General features: G+C 58.0%; 1 protein-coding gene across 1 annotated transcript; it reads left to right on the plus strand.

Moving 5' to 3' along the window:
* The first annotated feature begins 4,711 nt into the window (after window positions 1-4,711).
* Pheta1 (PH domain containing endocytic trafficking adaptor 1) lies at window positions 4,712-11,372 on the plus strand. Its single transcript, XM_047559875.1, has 4 exons — window positions 4,712-4,911; window positions 6,137-6,219; window positions 7,332-7,467; window positions 9,379-11,372. Exon 4 carries the CDS (start codon window positions 9,394-9,396, stop codon window positions 10,048-10,050), a length of 657 nt encoding a protein of 218 aa, XP_047415831.1. The 5' UTR covers window positions 4,712-4,911; window positions 6,137-6,219; window positions 7,332-7,467; window positions 9,379-9,393; the 3' UTR covers window positions 10,051-11,372.
* The last annotated feature ends 6,891 nt before the right edge of the window (window positions 11,373-18,263 follow it).

Here is an 18,263-nt window from a genome sequence, read left to right on the forward strand (position 1 = left end):
CCTAACTTCATCTCAGGTACTGTTTGAACAATGTCACCTTATATTTTCCCTCTGATTGGAGCGCGTGGAAGACTCGCATTTTTTTTTTTTTTTTTTAAAGAGTCTCCCCCCACCCTCCTCTGATGGGCTGGGGAACCACGGCCCTTGAGCATGCTAGGCAAGCGCTCTCCAATAGGACAATAGGAGCTACTTCATCAGCTCTTTTTTTTTTTTTTTTTTTTTAAAGTAACTTTTGGAGATGACGTTCCCAGTGAAGCCACCTCTGCCTGGTTCCAAGACGTTTCCGTCTCTCAGGCAGCAGCTCTTCCTGCCTTCCTCTCTTCCAGCTACTGGCACCCACCAGTCCTCTCTGCCTGCCTGGATTTTACCTATTCGGGCCAGTTCAGACAGATGGCATGGTACAGTATGTGTCTTCAGTGGCTGGTTTCTTCCATCCGGCACCGTGTTTTAGAGACTCCTCCTCGTTGTAGCATGGAGCAGAACCTTGTTCCTGTTTGTGGCTGAGTAATATTCTACGGCATGGACGTACCCCATTGTATCTACCTGTTCATCCCTCCAGGGATCTGGACTGCTTCTGCTTCACGTGCTTGTAATTGTGTTTTTAACTTGTGTCCCTAGTGCCTCGGACACAGTCGTACTTACTAAATACCAGTTGAGAGAATGATTGACGGGAGGGAAGGCAGGCATGCAGGTCAGTGCAGAAGAGGGGTTGGGGGTCTCAGGCCTTCACAGAGGAGGCAATGGCTGGGTGAGGCCTTGAAGGACGAGGGGAGCCAGGTAAGGGAGGATGTGGGAAGAAATCTTCCCCAAGGACATGGACCTGCAAAGGTAGGTCTGGAGCGCGGTGCATTCTGGGAACAGAGAGAAGCCCGGTGCCTGAGGCTGAGTGGAAACCCTTGAGGGGCCTGCGTGGCAGGGCCCAGGACAGCAGGCCGCTGCCCACGGCGAGAAGTCTGGATTTGCTACTGAGGCAATGGCGACACGGAAAGGCCTTGGCCAGAGAGTGTCATGCAGCGGTTCGACATTCTGTCCTGAGGGTCCCTCGGGGGTGTGGGAAGAGGGGTGTCCAGGTGGCAGAAGGGAGACCTGGAGGTGACTGCTGCTGGCCTGGCAAGAAGCGACAGTGGCCTGGGACGGGAAGTGGCGGCCGCCAAGGAGAAGTGACGGATCCAGACGTGGTTTGGAGGTGAGCCCGTGGGGACTTGGTGACAGCGGCCGCAGCCCAGTTCTGGCCTCCGAATTCCCCTTTCCAGTCCTGACTCACCGTCCCTTCCCCGCACCTCCCCAGTTTCCAGCTGCGAGACGCCTCGCTGCTCCCAGCAGCTTGGGGGTGGGGACACGGCGGAGTCCTCAGTGGGTCCACGCAGTGCATGAGACAGTGGGCCTTCCTCAGCCGTAAGGGAGCCGCAGACGCAGGCCGCAGCAGGGAGGGGCAGGGGCCGGTCACCAGGAGCCACGTGCCACTCCATGGACGTGAGCGCCAGGAGGGACAACTCCACAGGGACAGAAAGCAGGGGGGTGGCAGCCCGGGGCTGGGGACAAGGGGAGCCAGGAGGGACTGCGAACAGGGGCAGGGTCTCCTTTCGAGGTGGTAAAAGCGTTTTGGACGTAGGCGGAGGTGGCGGTTTCATGACACTAAGAATGTCTAAATGCTACTCAGTGTCATTCTGAAACAGGGTCTCGCTGAATTTCTGAGGCCGTCTCAAACTTGGCATCCTCCTGCCTCAGCCTCTGAGTAGCTGGGATGACAGGCGTGACCCCCAGTGCCTGGCAAATGGTAACTTTTTGTCAGGTGGATTTCACCTCAATTTCTACAAAATGGATAACAAGGACCCCCCAGGCCCTCCGAGAAGGGCGCTGTGCTCTTGCCAATCGCTACTTCCTTCACCACGAAGACCCTGGCTGCACGGGACGGGCTCTGAGGACCCGTGCTCACAGAGCTGTGGGACTTCCCCTGGGTCAAGGCCCCAACGCCCATGTGTCTGTTGTCCTTTCTCTGTTGGTGAGAGTCAAGATTTGGGGAAACCCCAAAGGCAAGGAAGTCCCTTGCGCTTCTTTCCCCCCAGGGGATTATGTCCAGGTCACGCATAGCTGTACCCAGGGGCTCGGCTGATGTCATCAGTGGCTGTCTCTCCACACCCAAGGCTGGCTCTGCTTCTGAGGCGAGTTTGGCTCCTCCCACTTCACAGAGTCTCAGTTCGGAGCCTCATTGGCCGGGCCTGGGTCACATGTACACCCCCGAAACTAGGGCCAGGGACTACTCTGAGCACTCAGGGGGAATGGTCCATATGCCCCCTGCGAACTCTGTGTGTGTGTGTGTGTGTGTGTGTGTGTCTCCCTAAGGGGCACAAAGCAAAAGACCTGTCTCCCCTGAGCAGAGCAAAGCCCAGAACACGAGGTGACCTCAGAACCACAGAGCCAAGAGTCCCTGATCAACGCCAGGGGTCAAAGGCTGCAGCACTGCTCTTTGAGGATGGCCACCGTGTGTGGATCCACGTCAGGCCTGTGATGTGTTAGGCACACAGAGGTTGGGACACGTGTGCCATCAGCCTATGGGGCAGGTGAGGGCCTGGGTCAGAGGAGAGGGTGTGGGAAGCCAAGTGGGGACCTCCCTGTGCAAGCAAATCCATTCTGAGAGCTGGGCGGCTTCCGCCTTCCTGGGGGAGGCTGGACTCTTGAGGCTGGGATGAAGCCTGGGGCCTCGCACATGCTAAGCCCACGCTCCACCGCTGAGCTCCATCTCCCGACCCCTGGAAGTTTACAGTTTAGCTCTCATGTTTGTATCTCTAGTCCAAGTTGAGTTGATTTTTGTGTATGTTGTGAGGTAAAGATCAAGGTTTGTTTTTTTGCATGACATCTAGTTGTTTTGGCCCAATATGATAAAAACTCCTCCAAGACTTCTCCACTTTTCCTATTACTGAGACCCACAAGTATGGAGTCATCCTTAAGTGTTAGGTGCTGGGGAAGGAACCCAGGGCCTCACTCATGCTGGGCGGGTGCTCTGCCACTGAGCCCCAGCCCCAGCCCTGGGGCCATCTTTGATTCCGTTTGGGTTTGTCTCCCTCATTCCCCATATCGAAGCCATCAGCAGATCTTGCATATATTTAAAAATATATCCAGAATTTTACCACTTCTCTGAATCTCACTGCCCCACTCTGCTCTAAGCCACCAAATGACGGGTTAGGATCGCTGCAGTAGCTTCTTCCCTGGATCCCAGCCCCTTCTCCTCCCAGCAGCTGGGGACTGTGCTAAATCTCAGACAGATCACATTCCTCCTTTGCTCCAAACTTTCCCATGACTCCCCATTCTTCCCAAAGTAAGAGCAAAATATCTTTCCCAGGATCCACAAGGCCGATGCATCTGGCTTTGCAATCCCTCTGGCCTCACTTCCTCCCCCTGCTCACGTGCCCCATTCCTGTGGTCTCCTCACTGTACTTCAAACAGGCCTGGGTGGTCCCAGCTCAGCCTTCGCTCTCCCCTTCCCTCTGCCTGGGACGCCCTTCCCAGATGCCCTCCGCAGCTCTTCGAGGCTTCCCTGACCATTTGTCTAGAATCACACTCCTGGTCCTCCCAGCCCATCCCCTATGGTCTTCCTACCACGAATCACTTCTAGAACTCACCTTATTTGTTGAGTCGATTCCTGGCTATTGTTTGTTTTTTAATTTTGATTCCTATTTCCGTCTGGTTCAAGAATAGTGCCGAGCACCTGGTAGGTGCCAAGTGAGAGGTGTAGAATGGACAGGTGATCCTGGTCTGTCCTGCTTCTCTCTTGTCCTCAGGCTGGGGACTGGGCAGTGTCTGGGGGTGGAGGGTCATGTGGAGGAGGAGGAGGAGGAGGAAGAGGAGGAGGAGGCAAGAATAGAAAGTAAAGAAGGATTCTAGGAACTATGTTTTGGGGGGCAGGAAAGAAAGTCCCAGTAATTCGTACTTTGTTTGTTTTCTCCTGGTATTGGGGATTGAACCCCGGGGCACTCTATCACTGAGCTACATTCCCAGCCCATTTTATTATTATTTTTTGAGGCAGAGTTGTGCTAAATTGCCGAGGCTGGCCTCGAACTTGCCAAGCCTGGCCTTGAACTTGACATTCTCCCCAGCAATTCCTATTTATTGCTGGCTGTTGTGTCATACACTTTACTTACTGTGTTTGTCTTTGTTTAATAGATGCAGAAATGGAAACCTAGAGAAGTGAGGTGATTTCTCTTAGGCCACACCAGGACTCTGTGGCTAAGTGGGACTTGAACTCTGCCCACTTCTAGAACTTTCTTCACTTAAGGCAGGGGGTGCATTGCCAGGCATCCTGTACATTAGCATAGTCAAATGCTTGAAATGTTTTGTATTCTGTTGTTTTCTAAAACATCACAAATTTTCTGGAGTTCTTTTACAATTTCACCTGGGAGTTAAATTTGCTCAATCTGGCAACCCTCGCCCGCGGGGAGCTCAGACTCCAAGTCTCCCCCGGACTCCAGGCTAATCTGCGACCTGTCCTTACCTTGGGACCTACACTGAGTTTTCCAGGTTCAAGTCCCAGGTTTCTGGTACAGGACCCTGGGGACTCCTGACTTCTTCGCGTTCCCTTTAAGAGTGGGTTCGGGAACGTGGTCGTGGGGGCGGGGCGATCCCGGGGGCGTGGCGGGCCGGGGCTGGCCAATCGGGGGGCGGGAGGGACGCGGGGGCGGGCCCGGCGCGGGAGGGCGGGGGAGGTTAAAGGGGCGCGCCCGCGGGTCCTCTGCGCTCCGGCCGCCCCGCCTGCTTCCGTCCGAGGGACTCTCCCGCGGCTGCGCCGGGCGCACCGCCCAGGAGACAAAGCGCCGCCGCGGCCGTCGCTGCCCCGGAGCGGGTCCCGGGCCATGGCCGGCCGCCCCCCGGCCCCGCGCCTCGGGCCCCGCCACCATCCTAGGCCTGCGCAGCGAGGTAAGGCCGGCCTGGGGGCGGCCAGCGAGGGGACGCGGGACTGGGGCCGGCCGCCGTGGGCCTCGGCTACCCCGCTGGGGATCTTCCCGCTGGAGATTCCGCTCCAGTGGCCATTCCCCAGCTGCGCGGGCCAACTGGGCCGATGACCCCCGTCCCCGTAAGGACATGGGCCGCTGGGGAGAGCTCTGCGGACCAGCTCTCCGGTCGGCGTCCCATCCTGCGGTGGACCTCCCCGTCTGGGGCTCTGGCTGCCCTTTAAGGAGCTCAAAAGCTCCCGCATACAACACACAAAGGGACAGGGGGCAGCTAGGAGCAGGGCCACACCTGGATCGCCAGTCCCTGCAGGGGCAAGGGACTGTCTCAACTCTGGCATCCTTGTGGCTCATGCTGGGGCAGCGCAGGACAGGCGGCTCTTTGGGTCTCTCTGCACATGTTTTCCAGCCTCCACCTGCCACACCCTCTCCCCACGCCCACTGCTGGGGAGCACTCGGGCAGCTGGACTCAACCCCGGGATTTGTGGTTTGGGCTTCTTTCCTTGAAGTGAGTGCCAAAATGCCAGGCCCCCGTTTCCCTAGAGGCCTGCTGCCAGCTGTCCCCCTGGAGACTTTTTGACAGCTCCTTCCCTGAATGCTCACGACCTATCAAACATTTTGCAAAATGACTCTTTAGAACTCTTTGATCCAGCCCTTCCCAAAGGGATGAATGTTTATGTTTCATTTTGTAGAAAAGGCTGTGAATACCTCACTTCACAGCAAATAATATTTTTGAATGTCTCTTCCTGAGGTTGTCGTCTGGTTTTTCCTTATATCATGGAAACTTTCTGCAGGCCATTTAACAAATGAGGAAACTGAGGCTCACAAAGGTCCTCCAGCCTGGGCTGGCAGAGGTGGGAGCTCAGCCCCCTCTGACTTCCTGCCTGGCCACAGGCTATGGAATCTGCCAAGGTGCCCAGAATGGACTCTGAACTTGCTGGATAGCAGTGTGGGAGAGAATCCAGGCTGGGGACCAGGTGCTCCTTCCAGCTTCCCGCCCTTCCCTTCTTGCCAGGCCGCAGGGGGCAGGGGCCATGGCAGTCACTCCCCTGTTTGTGCTGTTTGCCCAGAGCCATGTTCTTTGGGACAGGTACTTATCCTGTGTTTCAGTCTCCACATCTGTGCATGCGGGGTGGGAACAGACTGCTTCCTGTGGCAGGGAGAGGTTTAGGAATGCTTGGTTTGTTCTGTAGGTACCTGAGCACCAACTGCCTGCCAGGGACTGGAATTCGGACAGAAAACCCCTGTCCTTCTGGAGCAAGCAAAAATGACCCAGGTAACTTCAGGTTGGGGTACAGGAGGGTGACTAGTGGTCTGTGTGCATGGGTGGCCAGGGACTGCTTCTCGGAGGAGGTACTGGCCTTGTGGCTGTGGAGTTGGCGTGAGGTGGGAATGTGCCTGGTACATTTGAGGAACAGAAAGGAGGCCAGGGTGGCTGGAGCTGAGGGAGCAAGGGGGACAGAGGGAGGAAAGGGAACTTGGAAGCCATGGGAGGACTGAAGCTTTTTTTGGTGGTGGGGATGGAACACAGGCACTTTATCACTGTGCTATGCGCTCAGCCCTTTTTATTTTTTCTGCTAAGTTGCCCAGGCTGGCTTTTAACTTGTGACCTTCCTGCCTCCGCCTCCCAAGTGGCTGGGATCATAGGTGTGCACCACTGCGCCCCGCGGGAGGGTTGCATTCTATGGGAGAAGCGGGAGCCAGGGGAGAGCTGAGAGCAGAGGAGGGAAGTGATATGACTGTATTTATTTCTTTATTTGTTTTGGGTTGGGGATTGAACCCTGGCTACTTCACCACTGAGCCACATCCCCAGTCCTTTTTATTTTTTTTTGAGACGGTCTCACTAAGTTACCTAGGGCTTTGCTGAGTTGCTGAGGCTGGCCTTGAACTTGTGATCCTCCTGCCTCAGCCTCCTGAGCCATGGTGATTACATACGTGACCATGGCACCAGCCAAGACTTGTTTTAATAGGATCCCTCTCGGGGAGTTGATTTCAGTGGGCCCAGAAGAGGTTGCCTGGGGAGGAGATTTGGATCCTACCCTCAGATCCACGGACAGGGAGGAGGCAGGAATTGATGCAGGGAGGCTAGTGAAGAGGCTCCTGTAGCCATCCCAGCGAGTACCAGTGGGGGCCTAAAATGTGGGACTGGGTAAACAGATTAGGCCACTGGTTTGAAAGACATTGAAGGGTTTAGCTGGCCTTAGCGACCAGATGTGGGGGTGAGAGGGACACTAAGAGCTATCTGCTCAGATTGGACACATGAGAGGGGGCATTTGGGGAGGCCCAGGAGAACGTCCGTGCTACCCCCGCAGAGTGCCTGACACCGTGCCAGGCCTTCCACATGGTCACTGTCTCCTCACCCCAGTTACTCTGACTTCCCTTTTACAGATGCAGAGGCAAAGGCCCAAAGAGGCTGGTAGCTTGCCCCGCGTCACTGAGCCTGGATACTGCAGAGCAGACGCTTGAACCGAGTGACCTGTAACTAGCTGGCCAGAGGGTGGGGCGGCAAGCAGTGGCCTAAGAGGTAGGAGGGAAATGGGAGTGGCGGGAGGTCCCTGTGAGAAATGGGACCGGTTCTACTTGGGAGTTGTTTCTTGGGGGTCGGGGACGCGTGGGTCCTGTTCTGCAGGGATTGAAGCAGACTTGAGAGGGACAGCACAGGTGTGAAGTCACACAGCTCAAGGAAGGAGTGGGCCTGAAGAGTGGGCCTCAGGCTGCAGTAGCCCTCCCTGCCCAGGTGGGTGGCCCAGTGGGCCCTACTGCGGTGCTCCCAGGAGAGCCACCACCCAGCCCGCATTCCTCTCCTCGCCAAGAAAGGCACCACCTCAGCAGGAACATTAGGTGAGGCCCTACTGCGTCCCAGGTCTTGACGCACCTTCATCTGAAAATGTAGCTCCCGTCCTACACAGGGTGCGGCTGTGAAGAGGGGGTGTGGGCGCACACGGCCATGCTGGGAACCTATGTGCCACCTCCCAGCAAATCCTACCTGGCCAGCGTCACCCAGTCATGTATTTGAGAGAAGGCGGATGGAACCATTGACCAACGAGTTAGATTCCTCTCTGCCCCTTCTGCCCTTAAGCCCGGTTGGCCCTGGGCCCACATCTTCATCTCTGTTGTTTCCCAGCAACTACTTCTCTTCTGACTGCATCTTCCCCCTCTCCTCCTTTTGTTTGCTGTCCTGCAAACCACCAGCAGGCTCCCACCACAGGGCCTTTGCACTTGCTATTCCCTCTACCTGGCATGCGCTTCCTCCAAAGGCAAAGGCTCTTTCCCTCACTTCCTAGCCTCTGCTCATGTTATCTTCTTCTTCTTCTTTTTTTAATATATATTTTTTAGTTGTTGATGGACCTTTATTTTATTTATATGTGGTACTGAGAACCAGGCAAGTGCTGTACCACTGAGCCACAACCCCAGCCACGGTATTGTCTTAGGATGGCTTCCTTTGAGCACCTTATTCTTGTCTCCAACACTCCTGACCCGCCCCTGCTTTTTTTTTTGTCCTGGGGATTGAACCTTGGGGTGCTTTACCACTGATCCCTTTGTACTTACTGACTTTTGAGATGGGGTCTTGGTAAGCTGCAAGCTGGCCTTGGACCTGCCATCCTTTGCTTCGGCCTCCTGTTCTGGGATCACAGGTTTGCAGCACTGTGCCCCACCTGCATCTTATTTTTTCCATATCACGTTAAGACTGTGATATTTGCAGTCCTAACTTTTTCTTTTCTTGTTTGGTTTTTGTACCAGGGATTGAACCCAGGGTTGCTTAACCACTGAGCCTCATCCTCAGCCCTTTTTAATTTTATTTTGTGACCGGGTCTTGCTGAGTTGCTTGGGCTTTGAACTTGGCATCCTCCAACTTCAGCCTCCCAAGCCACTGGGATTACAGGCCCCCAGCTGCAGCCTTAAAATCTGCTGTTGGTTAATCATTCACCTCCTTCCACCTGCCACCAGCGCGTTGGTACCACAGGGCAGGGACCTGTCCGTCTTGTTTATTGCCGTAGCCCTAGTGCCTAGAGCGGTGCCTCGTGCACAAAAGGTGCTTAATATTTGATGAACAAAGAAAGTCCCTGCAACTCTGTCCGGCGGTGGTGAAAACAGCCCTGCCTGAAAGGAGACCTGGGTTTGAACTTGAGCTCTGCCCAGCCTGCCTTGTGACCTGTGCTCTTTCCTCATTTGTCAAATGGGAGTGACACCACCCTGCCGCCCAGTTTTGATGGGATGTGAAGTACCCGGCACATGCAGGGTTCTCAGCATTCGGATGCAGAGCGACAGCAGGGCCCCAGGCTGGAGCGAGCAGGCTCAGGCAGGCAGCGTCCACCCAGCCTCCTTCCTCTGCTGTGGCGAGGCTGGGCTGGTGCAGCTGCGGAGAGGGAGGCCGTGGGCGCGGGGCCCGAGTCGGTGGTGCCCGGAGTAACTGGCCGCCCCGTGCTGCCCGCAGGCCCCGGCGGCCGGCATGAAGCTGAACGAACGCAGCCTGGCCTTCTACGCCACGTGCGACGCCCCGGTGGACAACGCGGGCTTTCTGTACAAGAAGGGCGGGCGGCACGCGGCCTACCACCGCCGCTGGTTCGTGCTGCGCGGCAACATGCTCTTCTACTTCGAGGAGCCGGGCAGCCGCGAGCCCGTGGGCGTCATCATCCTGGAGGGCTGCACGGTGGAGCTGGTGGAGGCCGCCGAGGAGTTCGCCTTCGCCGTGCGCTTCGCGGGCGCGCGGGCGCGCACCTACGTGCTGGCCGCCGAGAGCCAGGCGGCCATGGAGGGCTGGGTGAAGGCGCTGTCGCGGGCCAGCTTCGACTACTTGCGGCTGGTGGTGCGCGAGCTGGAGCAGCAGCTGGCGGCCATGCGCGCGGCGGGCGGCGCGGCCCCGCCCCGCAGGCCCAGCGCGCTCCCGCCGCGGGAGAACGGCTGCGCCTGCGCGGTCTGGAGCGCCGAGACCCCCGCCGCCTCCCCCACCGCCCCGGCCGCGCGGCCCCCGCTGCCGCCGCGTCGCAGGGCCTCGGCGCCGCTCGCGCCCCCGGACTCGGCGCCCTTCAGCCGGCTGCACGAGTGGTACGGGCAGGAGGTGAGGGCGCTGCGCAACCAGTGGCTCAGCAGCCGCGCCCGGCCCTGAGCTCCCGGGCCGCCCGGACCTTCAGACTGTGCCCGAGGCCGCCCTGCCCTAAGCAGCAGCGCTGCAGCCCGAGGGGCTGGCTTCCAGAGCGCCCGGGCTCGGGGACCTGTGGCCCGGCCCCCAGGGCGCCGTCCTGGGCGGAGGGAGGGCTGCGACCTTTGGCTCTAGCAGCTGCCAGGGACGCCGCCCCGCCCGGGCCCGGCCGCTGCCTCCAGAGGCAGCAGGTGCAGGTTCCTGTGCGGCCGCAGGGCTGCTGGGGCAGCGGGTGGGCTCCTGCCTGGCCCGGAGGCCACGCTCCTGGCGGCGGCAGCCCGGCCCTCGCCGCTGGCCTTTGACTGCATTCCTCAGTCACCTCCCCAGGCCTGGGTGGGCCCTCCCGAGCTGCCTGACCTCTAGCCCTGGCCTGGCGCTCACCCTGGGCGGGGAGTGCCCCGCGGAGCCACCTGGCTTTGGGACCCCTCCTCCAGCTCCCGCGCCCCATTTCCAGGACTCCTGTGCTGGCCGGCTCTCCTCCTCACTCACCACAGTGCCCGTTCTTCGTCCAGGAAGAACCCTGGGGCTGGGACACCCCTGGCTCCACCCGGGTCATGTTTACAGCCCTCAGCTCCCTGCACCAGGGAGCCCTGGGGACACCTCACCTCCACCTTTACTTCCCAAGGCTGCTCCTTGGTGACAGACAGACGCAGTCCCTGGCCCCTTCCTCTCCTGTCCTTGGAGAGCCTGGGGCTGGGGAAATACCATGGGGGGCTGTCTGCAATCAAGGCCTCCCCAGCTCCTGCTGGCTCATCGGGCTGGGGCTTGGCCCGGCTGTGAATTTTATTTTTAAATATTTAGGGTGTACTTTTTTGTTTGTTTTTCTGGCAACCAAGCTTGGTGTTTTCACTGCTTTTGTTCCTGTTGGGTGGCAGGGAGGATGGCGCTCTGGCTTAGTGGCACAGTCCCCATGGAGGGGTGGCCTCAGCTGCAACGGCACAGTGGCTCTGAGGTGCCCAGGTGCCTGAACAGGGGACCTCATCTGGTTCTTTGCCTTTCTCCCTGCCCCCTGCCTCTGCGTCTTGTCACGGTCCCTCTTTCCTGAGTGTTGAGCAGTGTGGGTGGTGGTGGCTGCTATCCACAGGCTCCGGGGCTCAGGAAGTCCTGTCCAGGCCCGGCTGGTGGGTGCAAGTTTACAAACTCTAAAGGTACAGTCGTCCCGGTCTCCTGGGGGCAAGGGATGCTCCCCTCCTCCCAAAGCACACTGCCCTTCAGCTGCTCCAGGGTTGAGTGCGGGGAGAGATGCGAGACTGGGAGGGAGATTCAAGGGCTCCAATAAAGACATCTGTCAAGGACTGGCTGGTTGTGTCCTTTTTCCCCCCAACAGGTGTGCCTGGCAGAGCCTAGAGCGGGCCCTACAAGGGAAGTGACCAGTGTATGGTTCTTTGTGGCTGATGTCCTGCCAGGCACGTTCTCACAATCTCTCAGGGATGATGCTGACCCCATTTTATAGATGAGGAAACTGAGGCTCAGAGAGGTTATGGTACTTGCCAAGGCCAATAGCTGAGATCCTGTGGAAGGCAGTGCCTTCAGGAAGAGGAGGAGGGAAAATGGAACACAAAGTTGCTTTGCAGAAGGGAGAGAAGGCAGGGGGAGGGAAGAGGATTTGCAAGTCATCTGTGAGCACAGGGCCTGACGGTGGGGAGGGACAGTTGCTGGGCATGACAAATGGAAGAATCATAACCTGGGTCTTGTCACGGATCAGTTCCTGGTGGCTGCCAGGGCTCTGGAGTGAGGGAAGGTCCTGTGACTGACCCCGTGGTGGTGCTGCCTCGGGCTGATTGAGTGGGGTGCTGATGGGGCTTCACAGAAGGGGGCCAGCCCGATGCAGGGGCCTCGGCCTTCCCTATGTGAACGCGGGTCTCCGGTCACAGGTCTGCCTTGGTGGCCTGGAAAACATGCTCAGGAGAATGTGACTCAGGATGAGCCACTTACAGTCCTCGAGTTCAAGAAATTAAAAATACTAAGGTCAGGAGATCATGCCACTGAGCATCCTGGCACATGCCCCGTCATTTGTCCCATTGCTGGAGGGACCTCGGCCAAGTGGGGCTGGGGAAGTGGCCCCCTACACAGGCTGAGTCAGGGCACTGCCTGTGGCATTTGTGACCACAGTGCCCACCGCAGGGCGCGGCACAGCATGGGAGAGAGAGCCGACTGCAAGGGGGATGTCACGGGGTGCCCTCACGGCCACCAGGCTGCCTGAAGGTGGGGGCAGGGGGCAGGTCAGAGTCTCAGTGCCCAAAAGTGCGTCATCTGGCGAGGGGCCGGATTTCCTCTTGACGGGTGGGGAGGGGATGTTCAGGGCACGAGTCTAGGGGGGACACTGTACATGGCAGGAGGAATACTGTGAGAAGCCACTTGGGGTGAGGGTGAGACCCTCAAGGGGAGCTGGCAGGCCATCCAACCCCGAATGAAGTCCCAGTCCGTTGGTTATGCTGCTGCTGCTTGACCTGCGGCACTGGCTGGACTTCAGCTGCCAAGGAAAGGCCATGAGCGGAAGGGTCTTCCTGCTTCTTGAGAGAGACAGCGGCGCTGCTCCTGGTGGGAGCCAGTGTTTGTGAGTCTGGAGTGTGGCAGTCACCTTGCAGTCGCGAAGTAGGCCACTCTCGAGAAACCGCCCCACGTGAGCGGGGCACACACTGGGGCACGGCCCTGAGCTGCCGCGTCAGTGAATCCAGGCACCTGCCCTTCCTCTAGACGTCTGTTATCTGAGGGCATAAACGTCCTCGTTTAGAGCCACGAGTGGGACTCTGCTGTTTGTCGCCTGAGGCTTCCTAGTGGATGAGCCAGAGTCACTGCAGCTGCCCCTCTGGGGCAGGCGGCTCTGGGTAACGGGCTGGCGTGGGTCTCCCTGGAGCAGTAGAGGCTGCTCCGCTCGCCTTCCCGGGGGCCGCCTTTCCGGGGGCCTCCGTCCCTGCTCTTCCAAGAGTGGACATCTCATCCTCGTGGGGCTTTGTCCCTGCGCTGTGGCTAGACCAGAGGTCACCTGCCCCTCCCTCAGCCCTTACCTGACAAACTGTGTGAGTATGCCTGCCACCTGGCCCAGCGCTCAGTCTCAGCATCCCAGGTGCAACGAAGCTCTTCCGTGGTGCTCAGACAACACACTGCCAGGTCGGCTATGGATGTTGCATTTTCTGGTGAAGATGGGCTGTGAGAAGATCTTTGCAGGTCATCTGTGATCTGGTTAAGGGAGCGAGGTGCAGAAGACGTAGAGAGCTCCAAAACCCAGTAACATTCACGCTCACAGTGAAACTACTGACCAGTGGGCGAGGGCTTGATCAGCCATTTCTCCAAAGATCCGGAGGTGGCCGATGAACACCTGCACTAAGCAACAGGGAAGTGCAGACCGGGACCCCAAGAGTCCACCTGCATCTGTCTGGAGGACAGCCAGGCAGCAAGTGCGCGTGGGCAAGGGCGCCGAGGGGTGTCGGTAGGGACGTGAAATGGCGCAGCCTCTGTGGAAGCAGCCGGGCGGTTCCTCCAACAGTTAAGAACAGGCACCAGCAATCCCATTTCTGGGTGATGCCTGTAAGAATCGAGAGCAGGGGCTGAAGAGCGTTCCCGGCGCTGTCCTGTTGAAGACAGCCACAAAGAGGAAGTAGCCCCGGTGTCCATCAGCCATGAGTGGGTGGACGCAGTGTGGACCAGAGGAACAATGGAGTAACATTCATCCTAAAAAGTAACTGGGAGCCGGGCAGGGTGACTCACGCTGGATTCCAGTGACTCAGAAGGCCGAGGCACCGTCTCAAAATGGAAAGGGCAAGGATGTAGCTCAGTGGTGGAGCACTTGCCAAGCATGTGTGAAGCCCTGGGCTCAATCTCCAGTGCCACAATAAATAAAGTCAAAGTGTGGCCAGGAAGTTTCTCTTTCTGAGGGTTCCAAAGGGTTGCCCGCTCCTGCCAGATGGTTGGGCTGCCTCGTTGGGTGTGCCGTGCTTGGGATGTGGGTGCATCTTGTCAGGCCAGTTGCCGGGGCCATTGTGATGCCCTCTCTTCCTGGCCCAGGGCACAGCGGCCTGCTCGCCATGGGGTAGAGTAGTCCTGGGGCAGGGGTCCCCTCCAGACGCAGCTCCTCAGGGCAGGGGCCACAGAGACCTGGCACCAAAGGCCAGTCTTGCACCCCCAGCAACGATTCTTCCCCCCGTCCTGGCTGCAGGTGCCTGGGCAAGAGTTGGTCCCAAGACAGAGGCTGAGCCAATCAGGGTCCTGGGGAACAGAGAATAAGGTACCTGAGGGCACTAAGCTGAAGACCTGATGGGCCGGGAGGCCATTCTCAGGAGTCCTGATGTCAGACCTGTGCGCCCACCTTCAGGCTGCATTTGAATCAGCTGGGGCACTTAACCCGCAGGCTCCTGGGCTCGGGCTCCAGGAATTCTGGCCAGAAGCTTGGGCAGGGCCCAGGAGACTGCAGGTGAAAGAAGCGAGGGACCATCAGGCCGTGGCTGACGCAACGCTCACTCCTCTCAGGAACCTGTGAGGTGGTGTGGTAGTGCAAGGTGCAAGACGGTGGGGACACCGAGTTAAGAGGTAACTCCATGAAGTGGCCCATGCACTTGGCAATGAGATGGCCAAAAGCGATCTGCCTGCAGCCCGCCTGGCACGAGGGTCAGGAAATCTGAGTTCCTCCACAAACCCAGGCAGGGGGTGGAAGGCCTGGCTGCCACTGTAGCTAGTGACTGATGGGGGTTGAGAGAGGATGAGGGCTGGTTGTCACTGGGTTGCTGACAGCTGACCTTGGGGATCACATTTCCCAACGCCAGCGATCACCCCTGTGCAGCTCCCTCCAGCCCTTAGGTGTGACATGGAGAAGGAGGAGAAGGTGGGTCTGGGGTCTATAAGAGAGCAAGACATACCCCCTCCTGCATGCACCCAGCTCTGGGGCCCCCTTCTCTCCAGAGAAGTCTACCTCCACCTCTGTCCCTCTTTTTTTTTTTTTTTTTTTTTTTTTTTTTTGTGGTACCAGGGATTGAACCCAGGGACACTCAACCACTGAGTCACATCCCCAGCCCTTTTTTGTGTTTTATTTAGAGACAGGGTCTCACTGAGTTGCTTAGGGCCTCTCTAAATTGCTGAGGCTGGCTCTGAACTCATGATCCTCCTGCCTCAGCCTCCCAAGCCACTGGGATGACAGGCGTGCTCTCCTCTCTTAAGTAAAACTTGCTTTCTATGCTTGCCTCAGTGTTTCTTGGTGTCTAACATTCAACACCAGGGGAACGAGGACCCATTCCTGTTCTCCAAGACCAGTCTCAGCCTCCAGGATGGCCCCAGTGATGCCTGTCTCCTGGTGTCCTCACCGAGAACTGTCCCTTCCCATGTGGAATCTTAGCTGGCCTGTGGGGCCGACAGGATGCTGGGAGTAGGATAACAGGATGTCCAAATCTAGGTCGCAGAATACCCCGTAGCCTCGGCGTTGGTGCTCTGGGAAGTCACCTGCCCTGTGGGGAGGCCCAGCTGGAGAGGAACGGGGGCCCACCACTGCCTGGCGGCCACGGGCGAGCGCCATCTTGGAAGCAGATGGCAGCCCATGCTGCCTTCAGTACCTGCAGCCCTGGCTATGGCTTAAGTGTAACCTGAGAGTCCTGCCAGCCAGAACCAGCCAGTTAGGCCAGTCTCAGGTTCCCCACTTGCAGAGGCTGTGGAACACACGTTTCTTGTCTTCAGCCACCAGGCTGTGGGGGCCCTTGTACAGTAACAGCAGTCAGGCGAGTAGATGCTTTCATGATGCGCCATTCTACAGAAGAGGAGACCCAGGCTCACTGAAGGGCCCGAGTATGCCCATGGTGGAGGCTCCGACCTAGGGCGGGTCGGCTCAAAGCCAGTGCTTTAACTAACTGCTACACCCTGGCCCAAGGACACGGGCCACTAAAGACAACATGGGACCTGAAGTAAGGAGTCACCTTGGTCAAGGTCACCTGACTGCCTTTCTGGGCAGACCCTGCCCCAGCCCCAATGCTCATTCATACACAGAAGGCTTTAGCATGGGGTAGGCAGCCCCGTTTCCATAGTAACACAAACCCTGTGCCTTGGGCTTTGGAGCCAGGTCTTTAGAGTAAACCCCCAGCCCCTCCCCCCCACCTAGTGACCAGGGGCCCTGAGACCAGGTTGGCTCTGTTCACTCACCTGGGATATGTGGCTGCTGGCAAATGGGAGGAGCTAAACCAGGAGACCTGGGGGCGTGGCAAGCAAGGGGCAGGGAGGCCTGTGTGGAGGGGACCCTTCCCCTGTCTTCTAGCCTGCCATCTCCCAGGCAGACGGAACCTCCTAACTTCCTAGAAGTGCAAGTCTGCACACTGCAACCCCTGCCTCACTCTCCATGGCTCCCCAGTGCCCTTGGGAGAAAAGTGAATTTCCCACCCAGCCCCAAGGTGCTTCTTGATCGATCCCTTCTCTCTTGCTCCCACGTCCCTGCCCCCACATTCCAGCCTCCTTTGGACTTCACCCCTTCTTGCCTCTGTCCCATCTCCTGCTGGTGTTCCCTCCTCAGGACGGCTTCCTGGGCCTCACTACCTCTGCTCTCAGGTCTTGTATTTCCCCATCAAGCCCTGAGCACACAGCAGGCACTCAATAAATACTCAGCAGATGAATGAGCAGTTGCCACATTGCCCCTAGCTCGGCTCTCTGCTCCCCTCTGCCCGGGCCATGCTCTCAGCCCTTTTTATTTTGAGCCAGGCTGGCTGAGTCGCCCAGGCTGTCCTGGAACTTGTGATCCTCCTCCTCAGCCTCCTGAGTCTCTGGGGTTTCAGGACGCCATGCGCCTGCCTGCTTTCTGACTTCGAGTTTCTCAAGAGCTGAGAACTCAGGATTCAAACAGTTCCTTGGCAGTTCAGGTTCTACAACCACTTTGAGCCTTTGCAACAGCTTTGTGGGGAAGGTGTCCACACTGTCACCGACCCCCCTCGCAGCTGGGGAAGTGCGGGATTTGGGCATGCGCCTGAGATGGCGCAGTTCTGAGGCACAGCTGGGGCTGAAACCAGGCAGGCTGGCTCCCCGGCTGAGGAGAGCCTGGGCTCACCTGAAACATCACCCCTCATGACGGCTCTGATGGGTCTCGGCCCCCAGTTCTCCTGGCCCCGTGTCCCGTGGTGGGGTGTCCAGGCATCTCGAGGAGCTGACCCGCTGGGCTTGCAGTGAGTTCTCCGAGCTGGGGTGGGGAGACAGCCACTAGTCACATCTAAGGGTGCCACGTGGCTTTGGCTCAAGGGTGAGTCATGTTTAGTACCACTTCAGGGCTCTCTTGACACTACTGTTCACACATACAAAACCCATTCTGTAGCCCGTCAGTGGACAGAAGGAACCTGCCCACTCCCGGTGACAGCTGCAAACCCATTCTCTGCGTGTCTCATGCTCTGGGCTCATTCCTCAGGATGACCTCTGGTTGGTTGCTGTGATATACCCATTTCATAGATGAGGAAACCTGAGGCCCCAGTTACACAGCAGGGAAGAGTTTGAGGCTGGGGGCACCAACCACCCCCATACTTCCCTGAAGAGGGAAACACTTATCAACTGACTGATCTGAAGCCACAGCCTGGGGCCACTGATCTGGGGGCAAGGCATGACCTTGACTCCTTGGTACCAGGGCCCAGAGTCTAACAAACCAGTTTCCTCTCCGCTGCACGTGTGGGAACGCTCGTTCCTCTTCCTTCAGGGCAGGTGGAGGCCAAAGCACAGTCGCCAACCCGGGTGCCACAGGGCCCAAGTGGAGACGGGTCACAGGCATGTGCCCCTTACAGGGAGGGCCGCTCCTCAGCTGGCTGCTGTCACCTTAGAAGGTGGCCCAGTGTGGCGGACGCCAGGGGTTTCAGGAGAAGCTGGTATTTGCTGGCTTCCCAGGAATCCCTGTGCTCACACCAGAGGGGTAGCTTCCTGGGTGTGGCCGTGGTTCAGGCTGGGAAATGGGGTCACCCTGCTGAAGCACCACCTCTGGGAGCCTGCCCTGGCACCCGGCTTTCCAAAGGATCTGGACACACATCTTGTCTACAGATGGGAAGATGGATGAGCTGGTAGTCGCAATTTCTAAGTGACATGCCCTCCTAGTTTAATATTGGCACCCAACTCAAAAACTAGTTTTTAAAAATAAATAAATTTTGCAAAGGACTTCCGAGGGCCTGTCCAGACCCCCAGTGTTCTCCCCCGGCTCCAGAACAGAAGCAGGACACCCGGAATTATTATACAATTCTGTA

Source organism: Sciurus carolinensis, chromosome 8 (assembly GCF_902686445.1).
Source record: "Sciurus carolinensis chromosome 8, mSciCar1.2, whole genome shotgun sequence".
Taxonomy (NCBI): Eukaryota; Metazoa; Chordata; class Mammalia; order Rodentia; family Sciuridae; genus Sciurus; species Sciurus carolinensis.

Excerpts from the sequence above, each read along its gene's own strand:
- Pheta1 (XM_047559875.1), top strand. The coding sequence starts at position 9,394 with ATGAAGCTGAACGAACGCAGCCTGGCCTTCTACGCCACGTGCGACGCC.